The 24,056-nt window shown below is 43.6% G+C and overlaps 1 protein-coding gene across 1 annotated transcript; it reads right to left on the reverse strand.

Moving 5' to 3' along the window:
- Positions 1–277: 277 nt before the first annotated feature.
- Rnf175 (ring finger protein 175) lies at positions 278–20,269 on the reverse strand. The gene is made up of 7 exons (XM_013029714.1): positions 20,108–20,269; positions 14,993–15,147; positions 13,208–13,315; positions 11,068–11,188; positions 7,544–7,677; positions 3,464–3,565; positions 278–635 (listed from the first exon to the last, which is right to left on the reverse strand). The coding sequence occupies exons 1-7, from the start codon at positions 20,267–20,269 to the stop codon at positions 515–517; spliced, it is 903 nt and encodes a 300-aa protein (XP_012885168.1). The 3' UTR covers positions 278–514.
- Positions 20,270–24,056: the final 3,787 nt, after the last annotated feature.

The raw sequence follows: 24,056 nt of genomic DNA on the forward strand, positions 1-24,056 counted from the left end.
CAGTAGTGGTGCTATGGCGTAAGTGGTAGAGTGCTATCTAAGTGGTAGAGTGCTATCCTTGAACAGAGGAAGCTCGGTGACAGTGCCCAGACCCTGAGTTCAAGCCCCAGGACTGGCAAAAAAAACCCACTGCTATAACTAAATTGTAACTAAATGTTCCCTGTGAGGAGCATTTTGCGAGCTTTTGAAAATCTTCACAGATCAGAGCATTGTAAGCCAAACTGGGTGTGTAGTGTACATGGTGGGGTGTAACCAGATATGTCATATTAGAAAGTTGTAAGAAAAAAGATGAAACAGCATCTTTTATTTGTTGAATCCATTGTTCAGTTTCTCTTCAGTTATTTCCAGAGATAAATTGCTCTAGGGTGACACCAAATATTATATTTTAGTTTATTTTTGTTTGTAGTATTCTGAAGATTATCTCTAAAATTAAATATTAATATTGCATGTAGGACCAAGGATTTAAAAATATTCCAGCCATGCTGTCCATTGCTTCTGGGGTAAGTCTGCTGCACTATTCCAGCCCTAGTGAATAGTTAATGCCTTGAACTATTCCAATCACCACAGGTTGCCAAGCCACCAAGTAACGAAGCCAGTCCAGGATCTGTCCGTACAGAAAATGTGTGCGCTCCCAGCTGAATCTCAGTAAAGGAATTTGTTGGATAGAAAGCCAAAGTACCAGAAACATTCATCAATGTCACTTGCAACTATAACAGACAATGTAATGTAATGAAGGGGTGTCTTCTTTCTTGTTCATCCTCTGTGCTCAGTTAAAAGCCCTCTATCAGTGTACATCTGTAAACTTAGGTACTCAGGTAGCTGGGATTGGGAGGGTCATCATTTGAGGCCAGCCAGGCAAAGAGTTCACAGGCCACCTCAACCAATCAAATCAACTAGATTTGATTTGTTGCTACTCAACTGTCATCCCAGCTATATGAGATATGTCAACAGGAGGACCGAGGTCCAGGTTAGCCTAGACAAAAAGTGAGCCCTTATTCAAAAAACAAAAATAAAAACCAAAATGGATTGAGGGTTTAATGTTACAGTGTCTGCAGGCCCAAGGCTCTGCCTTCAAATACCAGTACTGCCAAAATAAAAGGTAAAAAGCAAAAAAGAAGTCTGTCAAATTCTTCTTTTTATACTATTATGGTTATCATTGTTATTTATACCACACTGAAAAGAAATAGAAACCAAACCAGGTGCCAGTGGCTCACGCCTGTTATCTAGCAACCGAGGAAGCTGAGATCTGAAGATCCCTGTTCAAAGCCAGCCTGGGCAGGAAAGTCCATGAGACCCTTATCTCCAATTAACCACCTGAAAACTAGAAGTGGAGCTGTGGCTGAAAGTGGTAGTGTTAGCCTTGAGTGAAAGAGCTTAGGACAGTGCCCAGACCCTGACTGCAAGCCCATGACTGATGTAGGAGGAGGGGAGGGAACCTTCTGTCTATATAACATGGGGTAGGAGCATAGCTCTTGCCCATGCATGCTCACTCAAGTGCATGGGTCTAGTGTAAACAATGACAACTACAGCATTAGTTCAACATATAAGACATACCTTTACCTGGTATCTTTAACAAACAGTCCTGGGCTGGGCAGGGAAGGTGGCTCAGTGGTGGAGTACTTGCCTTGCATGCATAAGGCCCTGGGTTTGATTCCTCAGCACCACAAAACCAAAAAAAGCTAGAAGTGGCGCTGTGGCTCAAGTGGTAGAGTGCTAGCCTTGAGCTGAAGAGCTGAGGGACAGCACCCAGGCCCTGAGTTCAGGCCCCACGACCGACAAAAACAAAAACCAAAAAAACAAAACAAATAGTCCTAAAGGAACATAATCCTTATCTCTGGTAGCAGTTTTACAAAGGGCAGCTTTTTACATATAACTTTACCTTACATTGTGTCTCTAGAAAGAATGCAGGTGATATTTATTAGTTTATTCTCTCCAGAATGTATAAAGAAACAAGTCACCCTTTTATACTTAAACTTTTCTTTTTCCTTTTATTTTTTGGGGGGAGGAGCAGTAATGGAGTTTGAACTCAGGGCCTCATGCTTGCTGGGAAGGCTCTGTACCACTTGAGCTAGGCCTACAGACAAATCTGCATTTAGTTTATTTTTCAGGTATAGTTTACTATTTTTGCTCAGCAATAACCTTGAACCACAATCCTCTTATATCCAACTTCTGAGTAGCTGAGATTATAGCATGCACCACTGTGCCCCACTAGTTTATGTGATGAGGGTCTCACTTTTTGCCTGAGTTGTTCTTGAACTGTGGTCCTATCTTTGCCTCCTGGGTAGCTGGAATTACAAGTGTGAGCCAGCTTGCCTAACCGTTAATCATCAGTTTTCTGACAAAGATTATGCATTGTAGGCTTATTAGTTCCTACCTGAAAGTGCTTCTGGTTCATGTCATATTCTAGAAGGTGACAGGAGGGTCAGTAAATGGAGAGGGAGGAGCAGGAAGCGGCACAGGGTCAGCATTGAGTGAGTTCACCAAGAGTCAGGCCTGTAAATGGAGCGAAGATGGTGGTGTAGGTGTTCGATGCCATCACGGCAAGGCCTGAGGCCCGAGGCCTCCTTCCCAGATGCCCTTCTTGAAACTCAGAGATGGGGTGCTGCTGCCATTAGCTATCATGAGCACCCACAGAACTGTGAGGCGGAGGGTTATCTTTCTGTTAGCTCTGGATCAGGGCCATTCCCTTTCCCTGGTCTTAATGAGACCTGCATTTCTTCTGTTGAGTTCCTGGCGTCTATAAAAAATCTAGTTGCTGCCATACACTGATCGTATTTGTAGGAGTTTGTCTCCTTTCAGTATCATTACCGCGAGGGCTTAGCCTAAAAAGAGCAGAGACACCGCAAGGAATTTAAAACACTGAAATTCAGGGCGAGGAGAAAATGTAGTTTGGCCTAAAAATGTATTTCTCTACACTTCAGTTCATACTTGGGGCTTTTACATTTTGGACTCTAACTTACCTATTAATCTCCCCTCCCATCACCCATCCAGTTCAATCATGCATGCATCCCTCCTTTGTATTTTCCTTATGGTTTTCAATATCCTGTTTCATTTCTGCTAAATCCCTTAATGTGGAAAATATGAGACAGAAAAAGTAGTATGTTAGGCATTTCACTTCCTAACCAGAGCGCTAACATAGACAAGCCATTTTTTTTCTTGCCAATGCTGGGGCTTGAACTCAGAGCCTGGGGACTGTCCCTGAGTTTCTTTTGTTCAAGGCTATCAATCTACCACTTGAGCCACAGCACTTTTTCTGTTTATGTGGTACTGAGGAATCGACCCAGGGCTTCATGCATGCCAGACAAGCACTCTATCACTAAGACACCTTCCCAGCCCTAGACAAGCCATTTTGAAATAGGTTGTTAGAGACAATGTAGCTGTAGAGCAATAATGAAAGGCTAGCTTAAAGAATGCACCCCTAGAAATAGTTGAGATAGTAGTTTGCACATTTGCGAAAGGATACGGATTGCTGATCATCCTCTTCAGATCCACCTTCTCTTTGCAGTATGGGCAGGTCTGCTTTTTCCCAACAATACACCAGCCTCGGATGCAGAATTCATGAAAGCTGAAGGAACTTGTTAGGGAAGTTCTAGATAGTCAGGAGTAAGGACTGGTGACGTGGAAGAGATCTTAGCTTAGTAGCCCGGGGTGGGGATGGCTGCGAGGCCTACACTTCTTTAAGGAGACTCTAGGCGACAGAGAGCCCCAAGCGAGGACTATGAGCTGTGAAGGGGCTTGCGCTCGTGCTTGCTCACTCTGTGGCTCGTAACTTCTTGACCTTACTTGTAAGTTCTTTCTCCACTTCACTCTAGTAAGAACTAGATAAAAACAGATGGCTGCTTTTACACTCAAGCATTTTTTTCATGTATTCACCTTAGTACTTCCTAATTCTAAATTTGCACCAGTCCTTGAATTCACAGCCTGGGCACTGTTCCTGAGCTTTTTTGCTTAAGGCTAGTGTTCTATCACTTGAGCCACAGCTCCACTTCTGGCTTTTTAGTAGTAAAATGGAGATAACTTTTCCTGCCCAAGTTGACCTTGAACCTCAATCCTCAGATCTCAGCCTCTTAAGTAGCTATAATTTATAGGTGTGAACCTACTCAGTTCTACTTTTTGTCACTTACTTGTTATTTTCTTTCTTTCTTTTTTTTTGGGTCCAGTCATGGGGCCTGAACTCTGGGCCTGGGCACTGTCCCTCAGCTCTTCAGCTCAGGGCTAGTGCTCTACCACTTGAGCTACAGCACCACTTCCGGCTTTTTTCTTTTTGCTTATGTGGTGCTGAGGAATTGAACCCAGGGCCTCAGGCATGCAAGCCACCTTCCCAGCCCCTTACTTGTTATTTTCTATATAATCAGACTTGTCTTAGGCAAATTTAAATTATGTTAATAAATTTGAGAATCAATCATTCCTTTCCTCCCTCCTTCCATCCATTTTTCATTCCCTACTTTCCTCCTTCCCTCCCTCCTTTCCTTCCTCTCTTCCTTCCATGTTCTTTCAATACAAGGAACTTACTCTAGGCATCATGAAATCCTTTGTGCTCTCTTTCTCTCTGTCTCTCAGGCCATATGTTACCTAGAGGACTGTCTTATTCATCTTCCTGTCCTCACTACGTTAAGCAAGTATCTAAGAAATATTTGTTGAATGAATCATTCAAAAGCAGTTTTTGGAAATAAATATTTCCAGCGTTTACAAAACTACAGATAGGGACAAAATGATTGTGTGTAAATTGAAATTCATCCTATTGATTGATTGATTTCTTCTACCACTAGCATAGGAATAGTGGATCACAGTCCTCTGACCAGCCTGCCTCACACCTGTTTGTCCTGGCTGATGCATAGACAGCTGTGAGGCGCCACAGCAGCAAGGCTGTGGGTAATCTCTCAATTCTATGTTGAGAAGTTTGGGACATTAAGAAAATATATCTTGGGGCTGGGAAGGTGGCTCAGTGGTAGAGTGCTTGCCTTGCATGCATGAGGCCCTGGGTTCAATTCCTCAGCACCACATAAGCAGAAAAAAAAAAACTGGAAGTGGCGCTGTGGCCCAAGTGGTAGAGCGCTAGCCTTGAGCTGAAGAGCTGAGGGACAGCGCCCAGGCCCAGAGTTCAGGCCCCACTACTGGACCCCCCCCAAAAAAAATATATATATATCTTTAGGTCAACAGAAAATAGATTGCAACAAACCTATTTGAATCCAAACCCATACAGTCCTTTTTCAAAAAGGCTATAATATAGCCCTATCTGCCATCTGGGTATAGAGTTCAGCATGAAAAATGTCCACATGTTCTGTTCTTTCCTTTCCCTTTCTTTCTTCCTTCCTTGGTCTTTCTTTCTTTCTTTCTTTCCTTCCTTCCTTCCTTCCTTCCTTCCTTCCTTCCTTCCTTCCTTCCTTCCTTCCTTCCTCCCTCCCTCCCTCCCTCCCTCCCTCCTTTCTTTCTTTCTTTCTTTCTTCTCTCTCTGTCTCATTCTTTCTTTCTTGCTAGTCCTGGGCACTGTCTCTGAGCTCCTTTTAGCTCAAGACTAGCACTCTACCACTTGAGCCACGGTACCATTTCTGGCTTTTTCTGTGACTAGTTGGACTTCATTGCCCAGACTGGCTTCAAACCTTAAATCTCAGCTTCCTAAATAGCTAGAGTTACAGGAGTGAGCCACCAGCACCCGGCCACATTTTCTTAAACATACTCTTTCACCCCCCGGTCTCCATGCTGAGAAACGCTCACATTGCCGGATGGCTGCAGAGACACCCCCACATAATCCCTCCTCAGTGTGACCACACGGGCCCAGCTCTCGCTGAGATGACTCATGCTCAAATGAGCCATTAATAATACTCCCTGCAAGGCAAATTTCAAGGTGACTACATTTTAGATTACATATGCACACATGTCCAACAATCCCTAAGGGCTTTTAAAGGTGGAGAGAGAAAATATTTCCATTTGCAAATGGCAGAAGGGGCTCTGTGCCAACATTTGAAAAGTAAATCATATTAAAACCCAGGCCAGACTTGGAACTTTTCTAACTAAGAATGATCTTTTTTGGGAGTGGGGGGAGAAGAGAGAAAGGTATGGTATTGAAAAAAGCACTACAGAATTCCATATGGGATATCTTCATGTTTCTTCCCTTGACATTTTAAGGCTTAAATGTGGGAGCGAAGGCTCCTGTTACATTTGAGATGCATTTGGATTTCTGACTCAGAATTGAAGAGGTGGAAACTGTCCAGATTAAACGGCGCTGGCTCATCAGTGCTCTTTGGAGAGAGAAGGTATTGTAGGCCGCATACAGTGGGCTGGGGAGGGGCGCAGCCGGCCTGAGCGGCACACAGAGCTCCAGCTTTGTAGAGGGACAATGCTGTGAGACTGGTCCTGCTCTATGAACTAAAGATAAATGATGCTTTGTTTTGTATTTAGGAACAAATTAAAGTATGCCTTGCTTGCCAACCCAAATCCAAACTTTGGTACCCACAGCCACATGCCTGGACAACATGCACTGCTTTGTGCAGGGGTTTTGATGCACATGGTTTTTGGTGTACTGAGGCCTTTCTCAAGGCCTGCTGGGGGGTTCCCAGAAAGAACAGCTAGTTTCCACACCATGGCTTGTCCATTACCGTCACCACAGGCTCCCCCTCAGCCTTAGAGAATTACCTGAGGAGGAGCACATAGCTGAAGAGCCCAACAGTTCAAGAACAAGACATCAAATTTTGGTCTTTCTTGTAGTTGCCTGAAGTATTTTCTTATTGCATGTAGTGTGACTTTTGGGGGGAGGGAAGGGAATGGAAAACACTGTCCCTGAGCTATTTTGCTCAAAGCTACTGCTCTACTTGAGCCGCTGCTCTGCTTCTGGGGGTTTGCTAGTGAAATGCAGATAGGAGTCTGCCCAGGCTGGCCTCAAACCAGGATCCTCAGATCTCAGCCTCCTGAGTAGCTAGGATTACATGTGTGAGCCAAAAGCTTAGACTTAGGGCTCAGACTTAATAAGAAAGCTGGTGAGGATCTTGGTTTTCTCCCACAACCATCTCTGTCTCTTGTTGTTCCAAATGGGTTCCCTGGATTCTTTCTAGACCAAGTGCACTGTGTCAAGGTTGAGATACCACCAGGCCCCACTCACACTGGCTTGTGCTCCTCCCTTGGGGATGGAAGCCAGGCCTGCCTTAGTCTGAGAGCTCATGTGCCACACTCCCAGCCCCTTTATTTTCTTACTCTCAACCCCCATTTTTCTCTTTTGGTCCTTTTTGGCTCGGTGTTCATCTATGGCTTCCACCATTTCCCAATGAGCTCCCTTCAGTCAATACTGCCTTCTGGTTTATGGGGACTGAGAGACCTTTTAGGAGACTGAAATTATTGTAGAGCATGTTCATATTAATTAGGAGTTCACAATGCAAGAAGGATCGTCAGAAAGTCTCAGAAATAGAATTGGCCAGAGGAGTGAAGATGTGGGGCTTGGAGAGGGAGGCTAAGCAAGCCAGAAGCTGGGGAAGAGAGGAGAGGGAGGGAAGGAGGGGAGAGGGAGGGAAGGGAGCTGGGCTGGGTGCAGCGAGGGCTGGGCAAAGGATACACATGATTGCATGGGAGCTGGTAGGTGTTCTCAATGAGCCCTTCTTCCTCGAGCTCCACGATGATCTTCTGCCCACACACGGCACAGATATTGTCTGCCAGGCTCCTGGTGGGCATCCCGCTGACACTGTAGAACTGTCAGGAAATGGGCAAGGGGAACACTGTTTGACAGCAGGCACCCACCATTTCTGAACACAGTGCAGCCCCAGCTCCTAGCAGAATCTCCTGGGTTAGAACTCTTGCCACCTTTTCTTGTAGGAACAAGGCAGCAGGGGAGTTGAGATTTCCAGGCACAGCCCACTGAATCCCAAGGGGACCCGAAGTTCATTGCTAATCATAGTGTCTACCTGTAGTCTTCCCTTGAAAGAGACGAGGTTTTGCCCAGGGCTGGAGTTTCTCAATCACACAGGAAGCCTTGGAGCTTAGCTCTTACCTGGCCCTTCCTTTCCTCTTCAGAGTATGACACGGAGAGCTGTAGTAAATCCAAGCACTTGTCTTGTTTTTAAATGCCATGTTTTTACAGGGAGCTCACAGACTTGTCGCTCTTAGAAGGCAGTGCTTTTAGAATCCTAGGGTACCTAGACCTTCCAGGGCTGAAGAGGTAGTTCTCAATTTGGGCAAGACATCAGGCTTTTTTTTCTTAATAGAAAATGTATTTTTTAGTAGTTTTACATTTAAAATATCTAATATCTATAAAGACAGTATATATGCCATACATCCAGTTTCTCCTATTAGCAGATTGTGTGTGTGTGTGTGTGTGTGTGTGTGTGTGTGTCTGTACTGGGGCTTGAATTCAGAGCCTCCCACTCCTTTATATTCAACGCTAGCATTCTACCACTTGAGCCATACCTCCACCTCTAGGTTTTAGCTGGTCAATTAGAAATAAGAGCTTTGTGGACTTCTCTGCCCAGGCTGGCCTTGAACTAGGATCCTCAGATCTTAGCCTCCTAAATAAGTAGCATTTCAAGTGTGAGCAACTGGTGCCCAGCCCATGTTTCTTTTTATTATGGAATAGTATTAGAAACCAAGATCTGGAAATTGGGGTGTAGAAGGAGGCATTGTTTCTACAATCTCTTAGCAGACAGTACAAGAAAATATATCTGCATATACTAACATGTGTATATGTCCACAGCTCCAAGTATTCTGTACTTACATGTTCATCTAAATTTATACTAAGCTAAAGCTGGATCCCATTTTAATATCTCATAGCTCCTTCTTCTTGCCTGTAATTGTTTATTCAGACAGTGAGAAACCTAGCTTCTATAATCAGATATCCATTTATTTTTCAGTGGCTCAATTTCAGAATACATGTAGAGGGGCATCAGAATTGTTCATCCAAAAGCTTGGAGGCATGACTTTATCAGCCAGATTACAATGTAATGTACAGTTCCTCTTGCTTTTGGTCTTATATTCTCCGCTCATTTTAAATTTCCTTAGGATAACACATCCTCTACCTTCAATAGGGCTAGTTCACACATTCGCAATACAATGAGATTCCTTCTTCTCAGTCTTCATTCTTCTGCGGAATCCTCTGACCTCCTAAATAACTTTTCAATTTTGCATGCATGAAGGTTCATTCTTTCTGAAACATCATTCTTAAAGATTCTGAAAAATGCTGTGTGTCTCATCTCCTTGTCCTAGCGTGAAACAGAATGAGTCTTCCACTTGACTGTAGTCTGAGCAGGTCTCAGTAAAGTGTCCCTAGGACTCCATCTGAGAGCCACAGAAAAAGCATGCAGTGCCAAAGTCTGTGGACCCTCTGCTCTGGTTCTATGGAAAACAACGTCTTAAGGAAGTCTATACACATATAAAAATAAATCCCTGAGCTTCAGCTATTCACCCCTGCTCCCTCCCTAAACCCCTGCAGCCCTGCGCTGCTACGGTTGGGCCTTTCCTGAAATGTCATATAAAAGGAACCATTCTTTACAGACTCCTTTTGGACTGGCTCCTCACCCTCAGCAACATGCATTTGAGATTTGTCCATGATTTTAGATGGCTTAATAGCTCGTTCTTTTTTTTTTTTTTCCTAAGGAGGATTTTTAAACCAAGCAGATGCATTGGCTTCATTCCCGGAGATTCTGGCTTAATTGATCTGGTGTGAGGCTCAGACACTGGTCTGGGAATGGAGGCTGGTCCTCCTTTGTTTGCTTCTTCGCACACACACACCACTCACAGACACATGCACACTGGTGGCTGATCCAGTGGCTGGATGCAGTGATTTGTATAGAGTTGGGAGCTAGCATGAAGGCCACAGAGGCCCACAGCACGGACTGAGCACTGCTGGACTGTTGGAGGGGTTGGATCAAGTGAGGTCTCTGAAAAGCTGGTTGTTTGGCCAGCTGAAATCTCTTCTTCTTGGTCCACAGGAGAACTGGCCCAACACCACCCTTCTCTTCCTCAAACCCTGCTCATAAATGCTTTGAGCATTGGTGGGGAGAGGAAGGGGGAAGGAGGTCGATATGACTCTGGATTTCATTGGAACGGGGAGTGGCCTTCTGTGCCCACCTTGAACCTCATCAGAAAGGCAGCTTGCCCACAGACCACACCTGACCACCAAGTTCCCAGGGCCTGCTGCTGCAGCAGTGCACTGCAGAGGATGGGTGTGGGTCTAGAAGGAGGATGGGAGAGAGCCCCGGTGGAAGGAAGACAAAGAGGTGCTGATAAGGTCAAGGGGTGCAAATGGAGCTCAAAGAACCCAGAAGCCGGCTCTTCTCTTACACTCGTTTTCCTGTTTCAGATCTGGCTGTGTATCACGAGACAAGAAGGGAAGAGGATGTGGACCCCTGGGTTTGTAACTGTTTAGAGGTGTGCAGCATGGTCAGGCATAGAGGAATGTTCTCGAAGCCCAAATCTGGAATCCATCTAACTGGAAAGTATGTTTATTCTAATGTTTAATCATTTTAAGACAGTGGAACACACACACACACACACACACACACACACACACACACACACACACACACGCTGTTTGGGATTTTAAAATATGAAAGGCACCAATATACCATCAACACACCTTTTGTATTTTCTGTTTCTTTGGATGCTGGGTCGTAATAACTTAATCTTTCTGGTGAGTATCACAGCGAGTTACTGTCGATGCCAAAGTGCTTTCATGAAGCATCAAATACAAATCTAGATGATTTGTGGTGCTGAGGATACAACCCAGGGTGAGTTCTACTACTGAGCTATACCACAGCCTCTCAAATATGAATTTTATTTGCAGTAGGTGGAGTTTCAGGAGAGAGAAAGGGTTTTGGTTAGAAGTATCCTATGGATGATGACCTGAATAAATATCATATTTTATTAATGGCACAGGATTACTACAAGATGACTTACTCCTCGCTGTTATATATAAGAAATGTGTTTTCTAATTAGTTAGCCAGGACTATTTTCTGAGGCAAGAATCAGTGGAGCTGAGAGAACCAAAGCAGTTCCAGAGGAAAAGACGCAAACGTGGATGGAAATATTAAGATGAGACCATTTTTCCCATGTCATAAATGATTTCAAGCAAGGAAAAGCAGCACTTACCCCAATAGTAGAAGCCATGAAATCCGAGCAGATCTCAGCAAAATCTCTCCCCATTATCCCGTAGTAGAGGCCATAGAACAAGGAAACGATGCCAAACTCCATGGAATCCCTGGCTTTGATTCTACGTAAAACAACATCACCAGGAAGTAAGAATGTAGCCCCTGAGTGAATTTAAATTTCTCTCAAATGGCACCGTTCAGAGCTGGTGGACAAGGAACTCCTGGGGAGTCCCCTTATTCTTGGGTGACACATTCCCAAACCCTCAGTGGGTACGTGACATCTCACTGCTGAGCCCCATGCAGATTGTTTTTACCTCTATACGCACATCTACGATGAAGCTTAATTTATAAATAAGGCATAGCAAGAGATTAACAACTCTTAAGAACAATGTCATTCTTACCAGTGGTTTCAAAGTTGGCTAAGCACAGAAAGGTCCGGGAAGCTTATTAAAAGCTATTTCTCCAGGCCACAGGCCAGATCAGTCCTAATCATAATCTCTAATAGCCCCAGGATGGGACTCAGGCAGCAAAAACACCAAATGACTCCTGTGAGTGGCTAGTATTAATAACCACCATAGAAGTAGGTTCCAGCCCCAGCCATAGACTAGAATCACAAGGGAGTTTTAATATGTGCTGATGCATCAGCTCACCAAGGACGCTAGTTGAGTTGGTCTTGGGTGGCGTCTCTGCATGGTAGCATTTTTAAAGCATTTACCAGATAACAAGAGCTGCAAGTTCTCTTGTACACTTTAGTCTATAAAATGCTTCCAAATACTTCGTTTGCCTAACAAATGTTTGGGATAGATACAATGATTTATTCTTTATACGTGAAAAGATGAAGACTTGGAGGGGAAAAAATAGTTGCTTCACATGACAATCAATAGTTAGCAAAGCCAGGAATCAAGTTCAGATTTTACTGGGTGCTCTACCACTTGGGCCATATGCTTTGTGCTCTGGTTATTTTTGAGACCAGGTCTTGCCTTTTGTCTGGATTGGCCTGGACTGGCCTGGACTGTGATCCTCCTGTTTACACTTTCTGCTGTAGTGGGATTATAGGCAGGAACCATCACGCCTAACTTTGTCTTTGTTGAAATGAGATCCTCTGAACTGTGTTTTGCCCAGGCTGGTCTCAAACTACCATCTTTGCTATCTTTGCCTTCTGAATAGCTAGGATTATAGGTATGAGCCACCATGCCTGGCTCAAGCTCAGATTTTTGAGGACCTTTGGCACTATGCCTTAGTTATAATGAATTAATGAAAACTATTTTTATGAAAACAATTTTTAACAAGTTGAAGCATATTTCAAATACTGGGGTTCTCTGTGCTAGTCCTTCCCCTCCTCCCACACTTCTTTTTAAGGGAAAGATCTTTTAAAAGATGAAGAATTAGCCCTAAACGAGTTTGAATCTTCTTTCTTGCCTAGTTGGTTTGTTATATCTGCCAGTACATTGGTTTGTTATAGATGCTGGTACATTTCACATTATAACACATCTCATTTCATATTTCAAGCTTTCAATAGTCATAGGAGCTAGTAGCAACCTCATTGGACAGTACGCTGCTTCTGTAGATACAAAGAAAGGACACATATGATTGGAAGTTCCCGCCCAATCAGGATACTCCATCACCATTAGAGGCCTACTTTTAATGGTGAACTTTGTAGCTCAAGTACAGATTCTCTTTAAAGTTCCAAAGTTTTTGTTTTTTTTGGGGGGGGGGTCCAGTCGTGGGGCCTGAACTCTGGGTCTGGGCACTGTCCCTCAGCTCTTCAGCTCAAGGCTAGCGCTCAACCACTTGAGCCACAGCGCCACTTCCGGCTTTTTTCTTATGTGGTGCTGAGGAATCGAACCCAGGGCCTCAGGTATGCAAGGCAAGCGCTCTACCACTGAGCCACCTTCCCAGCCCCCTAAAGTTCCAAAGTTTTAAAAACCTTTAAAAAATATTTCACTTTGTAGGAACTCGCCTCTTGCTATTCTAGTGATTTCCTCCAATCATTAGCACTATTGGGGAACATAGTGTTAAGTATTATTTAAAAAAAAATAGGGGCATAGAACACCATGGGGTCAAAGCTGGGAGGGTCTGTGCCAAGATAAATGGCCCAGTCAGGTGTTTGGGGGTGTTCTAGCCTCGCAGGAGATACCTACTTGAAAAGTAAGTTGAATCCACACATTGTGAACATGATCGCCAAATAGCCTATCACACCAAAGGCATAGCTCAATTTGTAGATGAGAAGAAACCATTTGTAGACCAATCTGTGACAATTGGGGAGAACACAGAAAATGACAGAAAAGTATGCGGTCTTTCCCGAACAGTGTCATCAATAATCTTTTGATTTATTGATATTTTTGAGGCTAATGCTCTTAAAATCTTAGGCAATAACACTCTTAGAACAACTGTAATCCCAAGTGATTTCTTGAAACTTCTGGTAAATATGCTTATGTTCACAAGTATAAAAGAATTATAGATATATACTACTGGTAGCTTAGTTTTTAAAGAGCTTTTATTTTAAAGAGCTTTTATTCTTTTGGAAGTATTGGGCCTAGTGTGGCAAGCCCAAGAGATGGACAGTGATAATACCAGCATTCTGAAGATGATGTGTGGAGACACAGCAATGTTTAGAAGACGTGGCACACAAGATGCTCACTAGGTCATTGCTATGGCTGCCCTTGCTTTTTCTCTCCTCTCTCTTCCGGTCTACTGGGGATACAACTTTCTAAGCAAGATAGAGTCCAGAGCTGTTTCTACTCGAATGACATGAAAACTGATCAACCAGGTAAGAAGTTGTATTACTGGTTCAGAGCAGCCTCCCAGTGAGAGCTGGGCCTTGCAGTTGATGAGGCCAGCCACCTGGTCTTCCACGTCGCCTGTCTGTGGAGCCTGAACTTCATGCTTGTTGGGTGGTATGACCTTAGGAAGTAGAAAGACTCTCACTTCTCCTTCTCTGCCCCTCTGCACTGCAGCCAGGTGATTCTGGGAGAGGAGGAGCCACAGGGTTGGTGCTAGAGACCCCTCCCAGGACTTGCCTCTCCAATGATGCTGATCTGTTCCCACTGGCTTCCTCCTATACTGAATCTACCATTTCTAAATGGAATCTGAGGTCTGACTCACCTATCACCCATGGTGAAGGAAAGATCTATAAAAATGTCAGGGCCTACGACTGCTCTCATGGAAGAGCTCCTTTTCCCTACAACTTTACTACAAGAACCTTCATTACACTGTCACATGGCTCTCTTCCCATGCCTTCTAGGTCTGCTTTAGAATGCAGTGGAGCTTTTAGCTCTCAGACTGGACTTGGGGTGCAGAGCTGTGCAGTCAGGAAACTGAAGATGGCTCATGGGCATGAGAAGCAGATGCAGGGCCCCCGGCCACTTGAGAGGGGATGACCCTGGAGAACAATGAAGCTGACTGAAGTCAGCTGCTGTGTCTGCACTTTGTATTTAGCTGGAACAACTCATTATACAGTGGGGCAGCAAACCAGTCTCGTTGATATGCAATATGGATTATATGCAGGGGACAGAGACAAGGATGTTTGTGTTATCTGAAATGCAGAGCACTTTATATATCTCAAATAACGTAGTTAACACCCTGTTTATGCCAGCTTAAATATTTTCAGGTTAAAACACAGACTTTCAGGTTAAAACACAGACTTTCAACTTGTGCTTGTGACAGAACTCACAGTGAATTAAAACTAAAAATAACCTTGCAAATAATAGCAGTCTAGAAATTTGCAGAAGGAGTTTCACTTCTCTCAGTCTTGGCCTGGCTCAGTGAAAATGTGAAATTATAAGTTTGACAGCTATTAAACTTCACTAATAAATAACCTCCATGGATGAACAGCAGTATTACTAACCTCCAAATAGTTATGCTACCAAAAAATAAAAGAAGTTAAATAAGCAGACTCATGAGGAAGAAAGGAATGGGATACATACCGTGGCGTTCTTCCTGAGAGAGGTTTTCGGGTGGCTCTGAAGAGGATATAACTGGTGACAAGAGAGAACATGCCCCACAGAGACAGAAACCGCCACCAGAAAAGCTTAATGGTGAAATAGAGAGGCACAACCCACATCTGCAGCAAAGTCACCAGCTGTCAGAGAAATGAACACAGTCTCCTTCAATGACCGAGGGCCTGCATAGCATCTCTGTGAATACTATTATTTTGTAGTGCTTGGGATTGAACCTAGGACCTCAGAAAAGCTAATTATGCACCATACTCCAGAGCTACACCCCAGGTCTGGATCTCCATGACTAAATCATTCAGAATCTTCATGGGAGAAGCCATCTTCACTACCAAATCTGCTTCCTGTGACTGGCTCACCATCCAACTGTAAGTGATGGGGAGAATTGGTATAATCCTCTGAAAATCCAAATGGGAAATGATCCCAAATACACACTTTCTGTCACTTCCTTCCATTTATTTCAGAACAAAGCTATTCTGGGCAATGTAATGTTGGGCAAACAAGTCCCATGATAGCTGCGACAGTTGGGGATGCCTGCCCTGCCTGTCTGTGCTGCCTTAGGTGGAGACGGAAGGAGACCTGAGGTGAGAAAGAATTCTGAAAACCACAGGGCACTGCATGGAGCCAAGGGGCTGCCTGTGAGCATGTGCACAGCTGTGTCAATAAAGGAAGTGGCAGCGGAGGACTCAGAGCCCATCCCCTCCTTGCTACTCCTGTGTGCTCTGCAGTGGCCTGTGCCACTGACGTGAGTGTAAAGCCTACTGACGGGGATTTAACCTGGCTGGCGCCAATCTCACAGCTCAGTGAACTGGAAAGACTGAGCCGATGGCCCAGAGAGGCACTGACTTGGTTTTGTGACCTTAGCAACAGTTCTACTTCTCAGCGCAGGCTAATCCCTCTCTTGGTTTTTGTTGTTGTTGTTTTGTTTTAAGTCAGCGGACTTGAACTCAGGGCCTAGATGCTTTCCCTGAGACTTTTTGCTCAAAGCTAGCATTCTACCACTTTGAGCCATAGCTTCACTTCCAGTTTTTGAATGGTTAAATTGGAGATAAAAGTCTCATGGCCTTTCCTGCCCCAGTTGGCTTTGAACCACAATCCTCAGACCTCAGCCTCCTGAAGAACTAGGCTTACAGGTGCGAGCCACTGGCACCCAGCCATATTTGGCTCCTATAAGGTAGGTCTTGGTGTGGTCTAATGTCAATCAGGAAAACTATTAGGCAGGATGTGAGGGTGTTCTAAAGGTGAGCATACCACAGCCACTTTGCCAATAAGTGACATCTTCATTCTCCTTCTCAGAAACTAACTAGGGTAAGAGTTCTTTAGAATTACGCAGGTCTGCTTTCTGAAAACACTAAGGTTGTTATATACGTGCCTTTGGGGAAAATTCCTTGAGAGAGAGTTCTAAAGAATTCAGGAAAAACATTGCATAACTTTTTTTTGCTGCTGCTGTTGTTTTTAAATTTCAGGGTAAATGGAATATTTTTTTACTTTTGCCCAAATTACTCAGATAAATTGCTTTAATTTTCCATCCTATTGGTGGCTGTGGTCAGAGCTGATGAATAAGTAAGCACCTTTATTTATGATATTGAGATCAATACATATACACAGCATACATACATATATACAAGTAGGAAAAGCAGGCTTTACTTACAGAATTCTCCCAAATGCCTGAACCCACCTGCTGCAGAACTAAGACTCAAGAAATGCTTATGCTAGCACTCAGCATTAGCCACCTGGAGCCTAGTATTGATAATGAAAGTTATGACTCATTAAAATACCTCATCAGGCCAGATCAGTAGCCCATACCTGTAATCTTAGTTACTTAGGTGGCTGAGATCTAAGGCTCATGGTTCAAAGCCAGCCCAGACAGGAATGTTTGTGAGACTTTTATCTCCAGTTAATGGTGGTTAAAGCCAGAAGTGGAGTTGTGGCTCAAGTGGTAGAGTGCTAGCCTTGAGCCCAAAAGCTCAAGGACAGGGCCCAGGCCGTAAGTTCAAGCCCCAAGACTGGCACACATGTACACACACACACATACACACACACACACGTCATCAGTATTTTTTTGGGGGGGGTCCAGTCGTGGGGCCTGAACTCTGGGCCTGGGCGCTGTCCCTCAGCTCTTCAGCTCAAGGCTAGCACTCTACCACTTGAGCCACAGCGCTACTTCTGGCTTTTTTCTTTTTGTTTATGTGGTGCTGAGGAATGGAACCCAGGGCCTCAAGCATGCAAGGCAAGCGCTCCACCACTGAGCCACCTTCCCAGCCCCATGTCATCAGTATTTTTGCTCACTTATTTCCCATAGCGGATTATAAAGATATAAATTATTATAAGTCATAAATTATAGATTCACTGACTTTAAAAAGTCTACTAAGGGGGCTGGGAAGGTGGCTCAGTGGGAGAGCGCATGCCTTGCATGTTCAAGGCCCTGGGTTCGATTCCTCAGCACCACATAAGCAGAAAGAAAAAAGCCGGAAGTGGCGCTGTGGCTCAAGTGGTAGAGCACTAGCCTTGAGCTGAAGAGCTGAGGGACAGCACCCAGGCCCAGAGTTCAGGCCCCACGACCGGACCAAAAAAAAAAAAAAGTCTACTAAGTCAGATATTAAAGAAGGAAATGGACATCTTTCAAAATCTGCTCATCATTGGTACTTTTAATATTTCCTGGCAGGTGCTCTACCACTGACCCACACCTCCAGCCCTTTTCATATTTCTAAGAATTTGATTTATTCCCTCCAAAGAATGAAAACTTCTGAATAAAAAAATTGAATGATTTCATTTAGGGAGACTACTATGCTTTTTTAAAATTACTATGCTTTTATATTTTATATTGTATATCACAATCCAACATGTATAAGAGTAATCCATTTCCTTAACATTTATGATAGGCTGGGCGTTGGTTGCTCTGTCATCCTAGCTACTCCAGAGCTACTCATGATCTGAGGATCATGGTTTAAAGCCAGACAGGGCAGGAAAGTTCATGAGACTTTTATCTCCAATTAACTGCCCCAAAACTGGAAGTGGAGCTGTGGCTCAAAGTGATAGAGTGCTAACCTTGGGCACAAACCAGCTCAGAGGCAGTGCCCAGGGCGTGAGTTCAAGCCCTACAATCAACAAAAGAACATTAGGATAGATTAGATGTACAGTTGGGCACGATTTTTAAGAAATGAGTTCTCTCCCTGTGAATCTATAAGAATGGGCTATTTCTAGAAGATCCCAAAATTCTTACTTGATGCCTGGATCTAATTAACAATGAATAACAATGTTCAATGTATAGACATGCTACTTTAAAAAAAAGTCTTTGGACATCATAAATGCAAAGAAAGAAAAAAAAATCATTACAATGTATGATGGATGCAAATATTTGGTTTCTTAGCCATCTTTAACGTGGATACCCAGCACCATATTTTCTCAACATGTCAAGAGATAGGTCAGAAATTTGCATTATGGATTCAATAATTGTATGAGAAGTCATTTTGAAATGAAGGCTACATTTCATTGCAATTTAAAAGATTTTTTAAAATCAATTTCCAGAGTAGTTAAACCTTTTCATTTTTAATAGTAACTGCCACATATGAAATGGAGGAATGCTGTGCCTCATAAATAAACACATGCACGATGTGAAATCGAGGTGGACACATGCCAAGGGGGAGGCCTGTCATGTGGAACACATTAGTAATGCCAGAGGGGTCACCATCTGGGCATGTGCATATAAAACACATCTGCAGCACCAGCGAAGGCAGCCCATGCGTCTGGATCCTATCATCCCCATCCTCCCCACCCACCTATCAGAACAGGAGGAATTTTCTGACCAATCAGATGCTGCCCGAAGGTACCATGTTTCTTTTCTCCTTGTTTCCCTGCACAGAATGAATGTTAAAAGAATTGCAGGTCAAATCAAAACAAAGGTACCTTTCATTTGTTTGATTGCACAAAATGAAGAATGGACCATGCAAGTATTAAAAAGGAGAGAATTTATGTGATGCTAGTTTCCTTTGTGCTGCAAACCAACTACTTGTGTGCGTGTGTGTGTGTGTGTGTGTGGGTATGTGTGTGTGTGTGTTTATGGCACAGAGGAGGCAGAGGATGCTCAGAGGTGAGAATTTACATAATAAAACTGATTATAATAAACAAATGATTAAATGTAAATAAATAACCGATTTCAGGAAACCTTGATGCTGTTGATCCAAAGGCAGTGAAGAAAATGGACATGACATGAGCAAGAAGAACATGGAATTTGGCATGTGAAGGACACTGTCTCCAAATAAATCCAGAGGATTGATTTTGTTATTTAACTCTGCAAGATGATTCTACAATACTACGCACAGACATATGTAAGTATGTAAGTGAATATTTGTGCCTTGCTCATTTAAAAAAGATTTCAGCAGACACAACGCCACGTGTGCATGGACGTATTTCCACAGACTTGCAGAGCATTCACTGTGCTGCACTGGTAATATTTATTACCACAGCTCTATCCCTGATGGAGCTCATGAGACCTCCTGGACCAAGAGTTCTGCTATTCCAAACCATCCCTTTCCTGGGCCATTGGTGAAATCTACTCATGCATAAAAGAGAAATTGGTTCACTTAAATCAGGATTTCTCAACCTTGGCACCATGAGCATTTGGGCCAGATAATTTTTCTTGTGAAGAGCTAGATGCCCCTCCTCCACACTTCCTTCAATGGACTCATGACAAATAAAACATGTTTGTAGCTAGGCACTGGTGGCTCACGCCTGTAATCCTAACTACTTAGAAGGCTGAGATCTGAGGGTCTCAGTTCAAAGCCAGCCCGGGCAGGAAAAGCCATGAGACTCTTATCTCCAACAAACCACCAAAAACTGGAAGTGGCACTGTAGCTCAAGTGGTAGAGTGATTGCCTTGAGCTGAAGAGCATCTAGGCCCAGAGTTCAAGCCCCACAACCGACAAAAAAGAAAAAGAAAGAAAGAAAAATGAAAACAGCTCCTAAGGACAATTTTTCACCTAGTTGAGAACCACTGACTTAACCCAAAGCAGTTCTTCAGCATGGTCACAAGAGGGGAAGGTGGCAGGTGACAAGCTCAGGCAGGCGTCCAGCACCCAGAGGACTCACGTTGTAGGAGCGGCCATGCCTCTGTCTCCACTGCACCAGTGCCACCTGGGCGACGACCAGGGCAGAGACGAAGATCAGGATCATCTCCACGTGCATGGACTCGTGGCCCCGGTGCATCTGGTACATCCTCTCCTGTTGCAGGCTGCAAGCAAGAAATTCCATCCTCAAATCTCAGCCTCCTGAGTAGCTAGAATTATAGGCCTGAGTCACCAGTACCAAGCTTAGTGTGTGTGTGTGTGTGTGTGTGTGTGTGTGTGTGTGTGTGTGTGTGTTCAGAGTCTTGCACTTGCTAGGGAGGTGTTCTACCACATGAGCCACACCCCCAGCTGTTTTTTTGCCTTTTTTTTTTCAGGTAGGATCTCATGTTTTTTTCCTGGTCAACCTGGACCACAACCTTCCTTTCTTCAACCTCTGGTATAGCTGTATCACAAGCCATACCACCATACCCAGCTTATTGTTTGAGAGGAAGTCTCAAACTTTTGCCTAGGCTGTCATCAAACAGGGATCATCTTGCTCTTTGCCTCTTAAGGAGCTGGGATTACAGGCTTGAACCACTTTACTTGGCCTTTAGTCTGGTCTTTTTAGGTCAAGCGATGAGGCTGAGGAGACTTTGGTTCCAGTTCCTATCTGTCAGTTCATTACCTCCTAACTTGGGGAAGTCATGGATCTCTCTCTGAGTCTCAGTTTCCTCATTTGTGAATTTTAAGTTAATCCCTGGGAGCCTCATGATACACAGGACATAAGACTATATAAAGCACATATGTTATTTGTACTGGTATGAGGAAGAATTATGACTGGTAGGCTGAATCATAGAAAAAAAAGCCATTTCTAGAAAGTAAAAAAATAGTAAAGTATTGGTAATTTCAAGTAATTTCTACTAGCTTTCAAGTAGATGTTGCCTACGCCAACGCTGAGTACATTACCCATGGGACGACAGAACGCTCCAGAGCACACTTGTAAATGCTGTTGGGCAATAACTTAGGGAGAAAGGATAGAGAGGCACGTAGACACCTTCAGAGGATGGCTGGGTGTTTTAGTGTTTAGCTGGAAAATTCATTTTGTAAAATGGTAGGTAAAAATCACTGAAATAGTAGGTCATCTGACTTAGCATCCTATAACAGAAGTGAGCTTGGAGGAAATCTAGAGCAGTGGCTCTTTACCTTGACTGTCAGTTGGAGCTTTTAAAAATCCTGGCCCCCAAGCTATAGCCCAGATCCATTAGGTGACCAGTGTCACTACGAGCCCTCAACCTGCCAGCCCAAACCTGTCAGCACTTCCGAATTGGGCCTTCAGCCTCCAGAACTATGAGAACAGAAGTTTCTGTTGCTTTTGCCATCCCTCCAGCCTGTGGTACTTTGCTGACTTAACTAATACAGGTTTCCAGCATGTGAGCTAGGCATTCGTGATTAATTTTTAATTTTATTTTTAAATGAATACATTAAAGCATAAAATATACCCTTATAGTAATAATATTAATAGGTCCCATGTAATGTTTGGATACATGTATACGGTATATAATGTATACATCATCTGTAATACTTCAAGTTTCCAATGTGATTTTTTTATTTTGCTTTTTTGGTTAGTCCTGGGGCTTGAACTCAGAGCCTGGGCACTGGGCCCTGAACTTCTTTTTGCTCAAGGCTAGCACTCTACCACTTCAGCCACAGTGCCACTTCTGGCCTTTTCTGTGTATGTGGTACTAAGGAATGAGACCCAGGGCTTCATGCATGCTAGGCAAGCTCTCTACCACTCACTAAGCCACCTTCCCAGCCCCCCATGTGATTTTAAGGGGAAGCTAAGGTTCAAAATCACTGGCCTCGAGGAAGGCTGGGGGGAGGGTCTTCGAGTGCCATTCACGGAAAAGGAGGAAACTTAAGAATGCTGTGGCATCTTCTGAGTATAGGCCAGTATTCTCTCTCACTGGCAGTCAGTCCCATCAGTCCCATAAGCCCTTTAAGTTTCCAATGATAACTGATTACAAGCAGTCTGCTTGTGTACCAGTCAATAGACCATGACCTGCGACAGCTGATCAGTGGCATACCAGCCATGTTGTCTCTACCAGCTTTTCTACAGTCTGGGAGAACCCAGTGCTGCTGAAAGGGCTCTATCCAAATCTCAGGACTGCCCCCTGCAGGAGAAGATGTAGAAACAAACCCGCCTAGTAAATATCCCTGTTTGAGTTCAGCTTCTTTGAAATGGACTCTTAGCTGTCAGTGCTGGAAGAAATACGGGATGGAATAAAATCTCATTTATCAAGTGAAGAAGCTGCAGTTCAGACCAGGAAATGATCTGAATAATACTGGAAGCTGAGCTCAGGAGACAAGACTGATTTCTAGAAGAAATAAGAAGTGAACAAAAATGACAGTAGCTCAAGAACTTAATTATGATTTTAACATCCCCAGACCCCAAAACCAATATTTAATATTCTGCATAATTAAGAGACTTCCAACTTAGGTCCTGTGGATTGAAGAGTGAATTCATCATCAACCTAAAGTAAAACTTGCATAGATGGAAAACAAAATATGCTTTATGAATCCATTCTATGTATGTGTATCTATATTCACATATAAATATTTGCACATATAGCATGAAAAGCATTTCAAATGGGTTAACTTATGTGGAAGCCCTTTGAAAAGTATAAATTAGTATACAACTGTAATACATATTTCCTATTTGAAGTAGGAATATGTCTGTAATTGGTTACTGTAGTGCAAAAAGGGAGAACTTTTTATTTTTATTTCTTTCATGTGGTGTTCACAACACCCAATGGCTCCAGGCAGGTCCCAGAACACAGGGGAAGGAGCACATAAAGAAAATCAGCTGCAGCTGGGTGCTGGTGGCTCATGCCTATAATCCTAGCTCAGAAGGCTGAGATCTGAGGATCGTGGTTCAAAGCCAGCCCAGGCAGTAAAGTCCACAAGACTCTTATCTCCAATTAAAAAAAAAAAACCAGAAGTGGTGCTGTGGCTCAAGTGGTAGAGCGCTAGCCTTGAGCTGAAGAGCTGAGTGACAGTGCCCAGGCCCAGAGTTCAAGCCCCACAACTGACAGAAAGAAAAGAAAGAAAGAAAGAAAGAGAGAGAGAGAGAGAGAGAAAGAAAGGAAGGAAGGAAGGAAGAAAGAAAGAAAGGAAGGAAGGAAGGAAGAAAACCAACTGTATCATGTGCCTAAAATCAATAGTAACCTGACGCTCTGTTAATCTCGCTTCGTGAGATTTCACAGGTAGGTCCTGCAGTTGTGGTCCGAGGTCTCTTTATTCTTCAGACATAGGGCTCCCTTACCCACCTGCTCTACCCTGTGCAGTATGCAACTAAAGGCAGAATTTCCTTCCATTTCTCAGACTATTAAGAAGCAAATCTAATTTTTAATAACAACTACAGAAATGCTAAGAACTTACTTCCATGCGTCATCTGCTGAAAGCTTTGTGTGAGAAATCTGAAAAACAATAAAAAAAAAAGACCCTGATTAAAATTGCCTTAACTTATCAGTTTGTAATTTCAGGCATGTCACAGAAAACCTAAACTATGAAAACAGCAATGCTTCTTAGGATAATTTAGGATGAAAGCCCGATTAAAATGACTTGCTTACACACAACCAAAACAAAACAAAAGAATCAGGTCACCATTGATGAATATTTTATTCCGCTTCCAGGTGAGAAAAATGTCCATTCCTGAACTTCTATTTTGGCCAATGTGGGAGAGAGGGGCTCTGTAGGGGCAGTGGCAATCTGGCTTCTGGGATTTAAGGTGTGAGTTCAGTATCCGTAAAAAAAAGACCCATTTCTGGTGTCCTAAATGATGTCAAACCAACTCCAACTTCAAGGTTTTAGAGAAAGCACTGACCAGAGGCTATGTTTGGAGCATTGTTATACACATATGTCCTTCTAGCAAGTAGGTGTCATTACCTACCCCGGAGAGGGTCTACTCAGGTCTTGTGTCCTTACAGATCGAA

Source organism: Dipodomys ordii, unplaced genomic scaffold, assembly GCF_000151885.1.
Source record: "Dipodomys ordii isolate 6190 unplaced genomic scaffold, Dord_2.0 Scaffold122, whole genome shotgun sequence".
Classification (NCBI taxonomy): Eukaryota; Metazoa; Chordata; class Mammalia; order Rodentia; family Heteromyidae; genus Dipodomys; species Dipodomys ordii.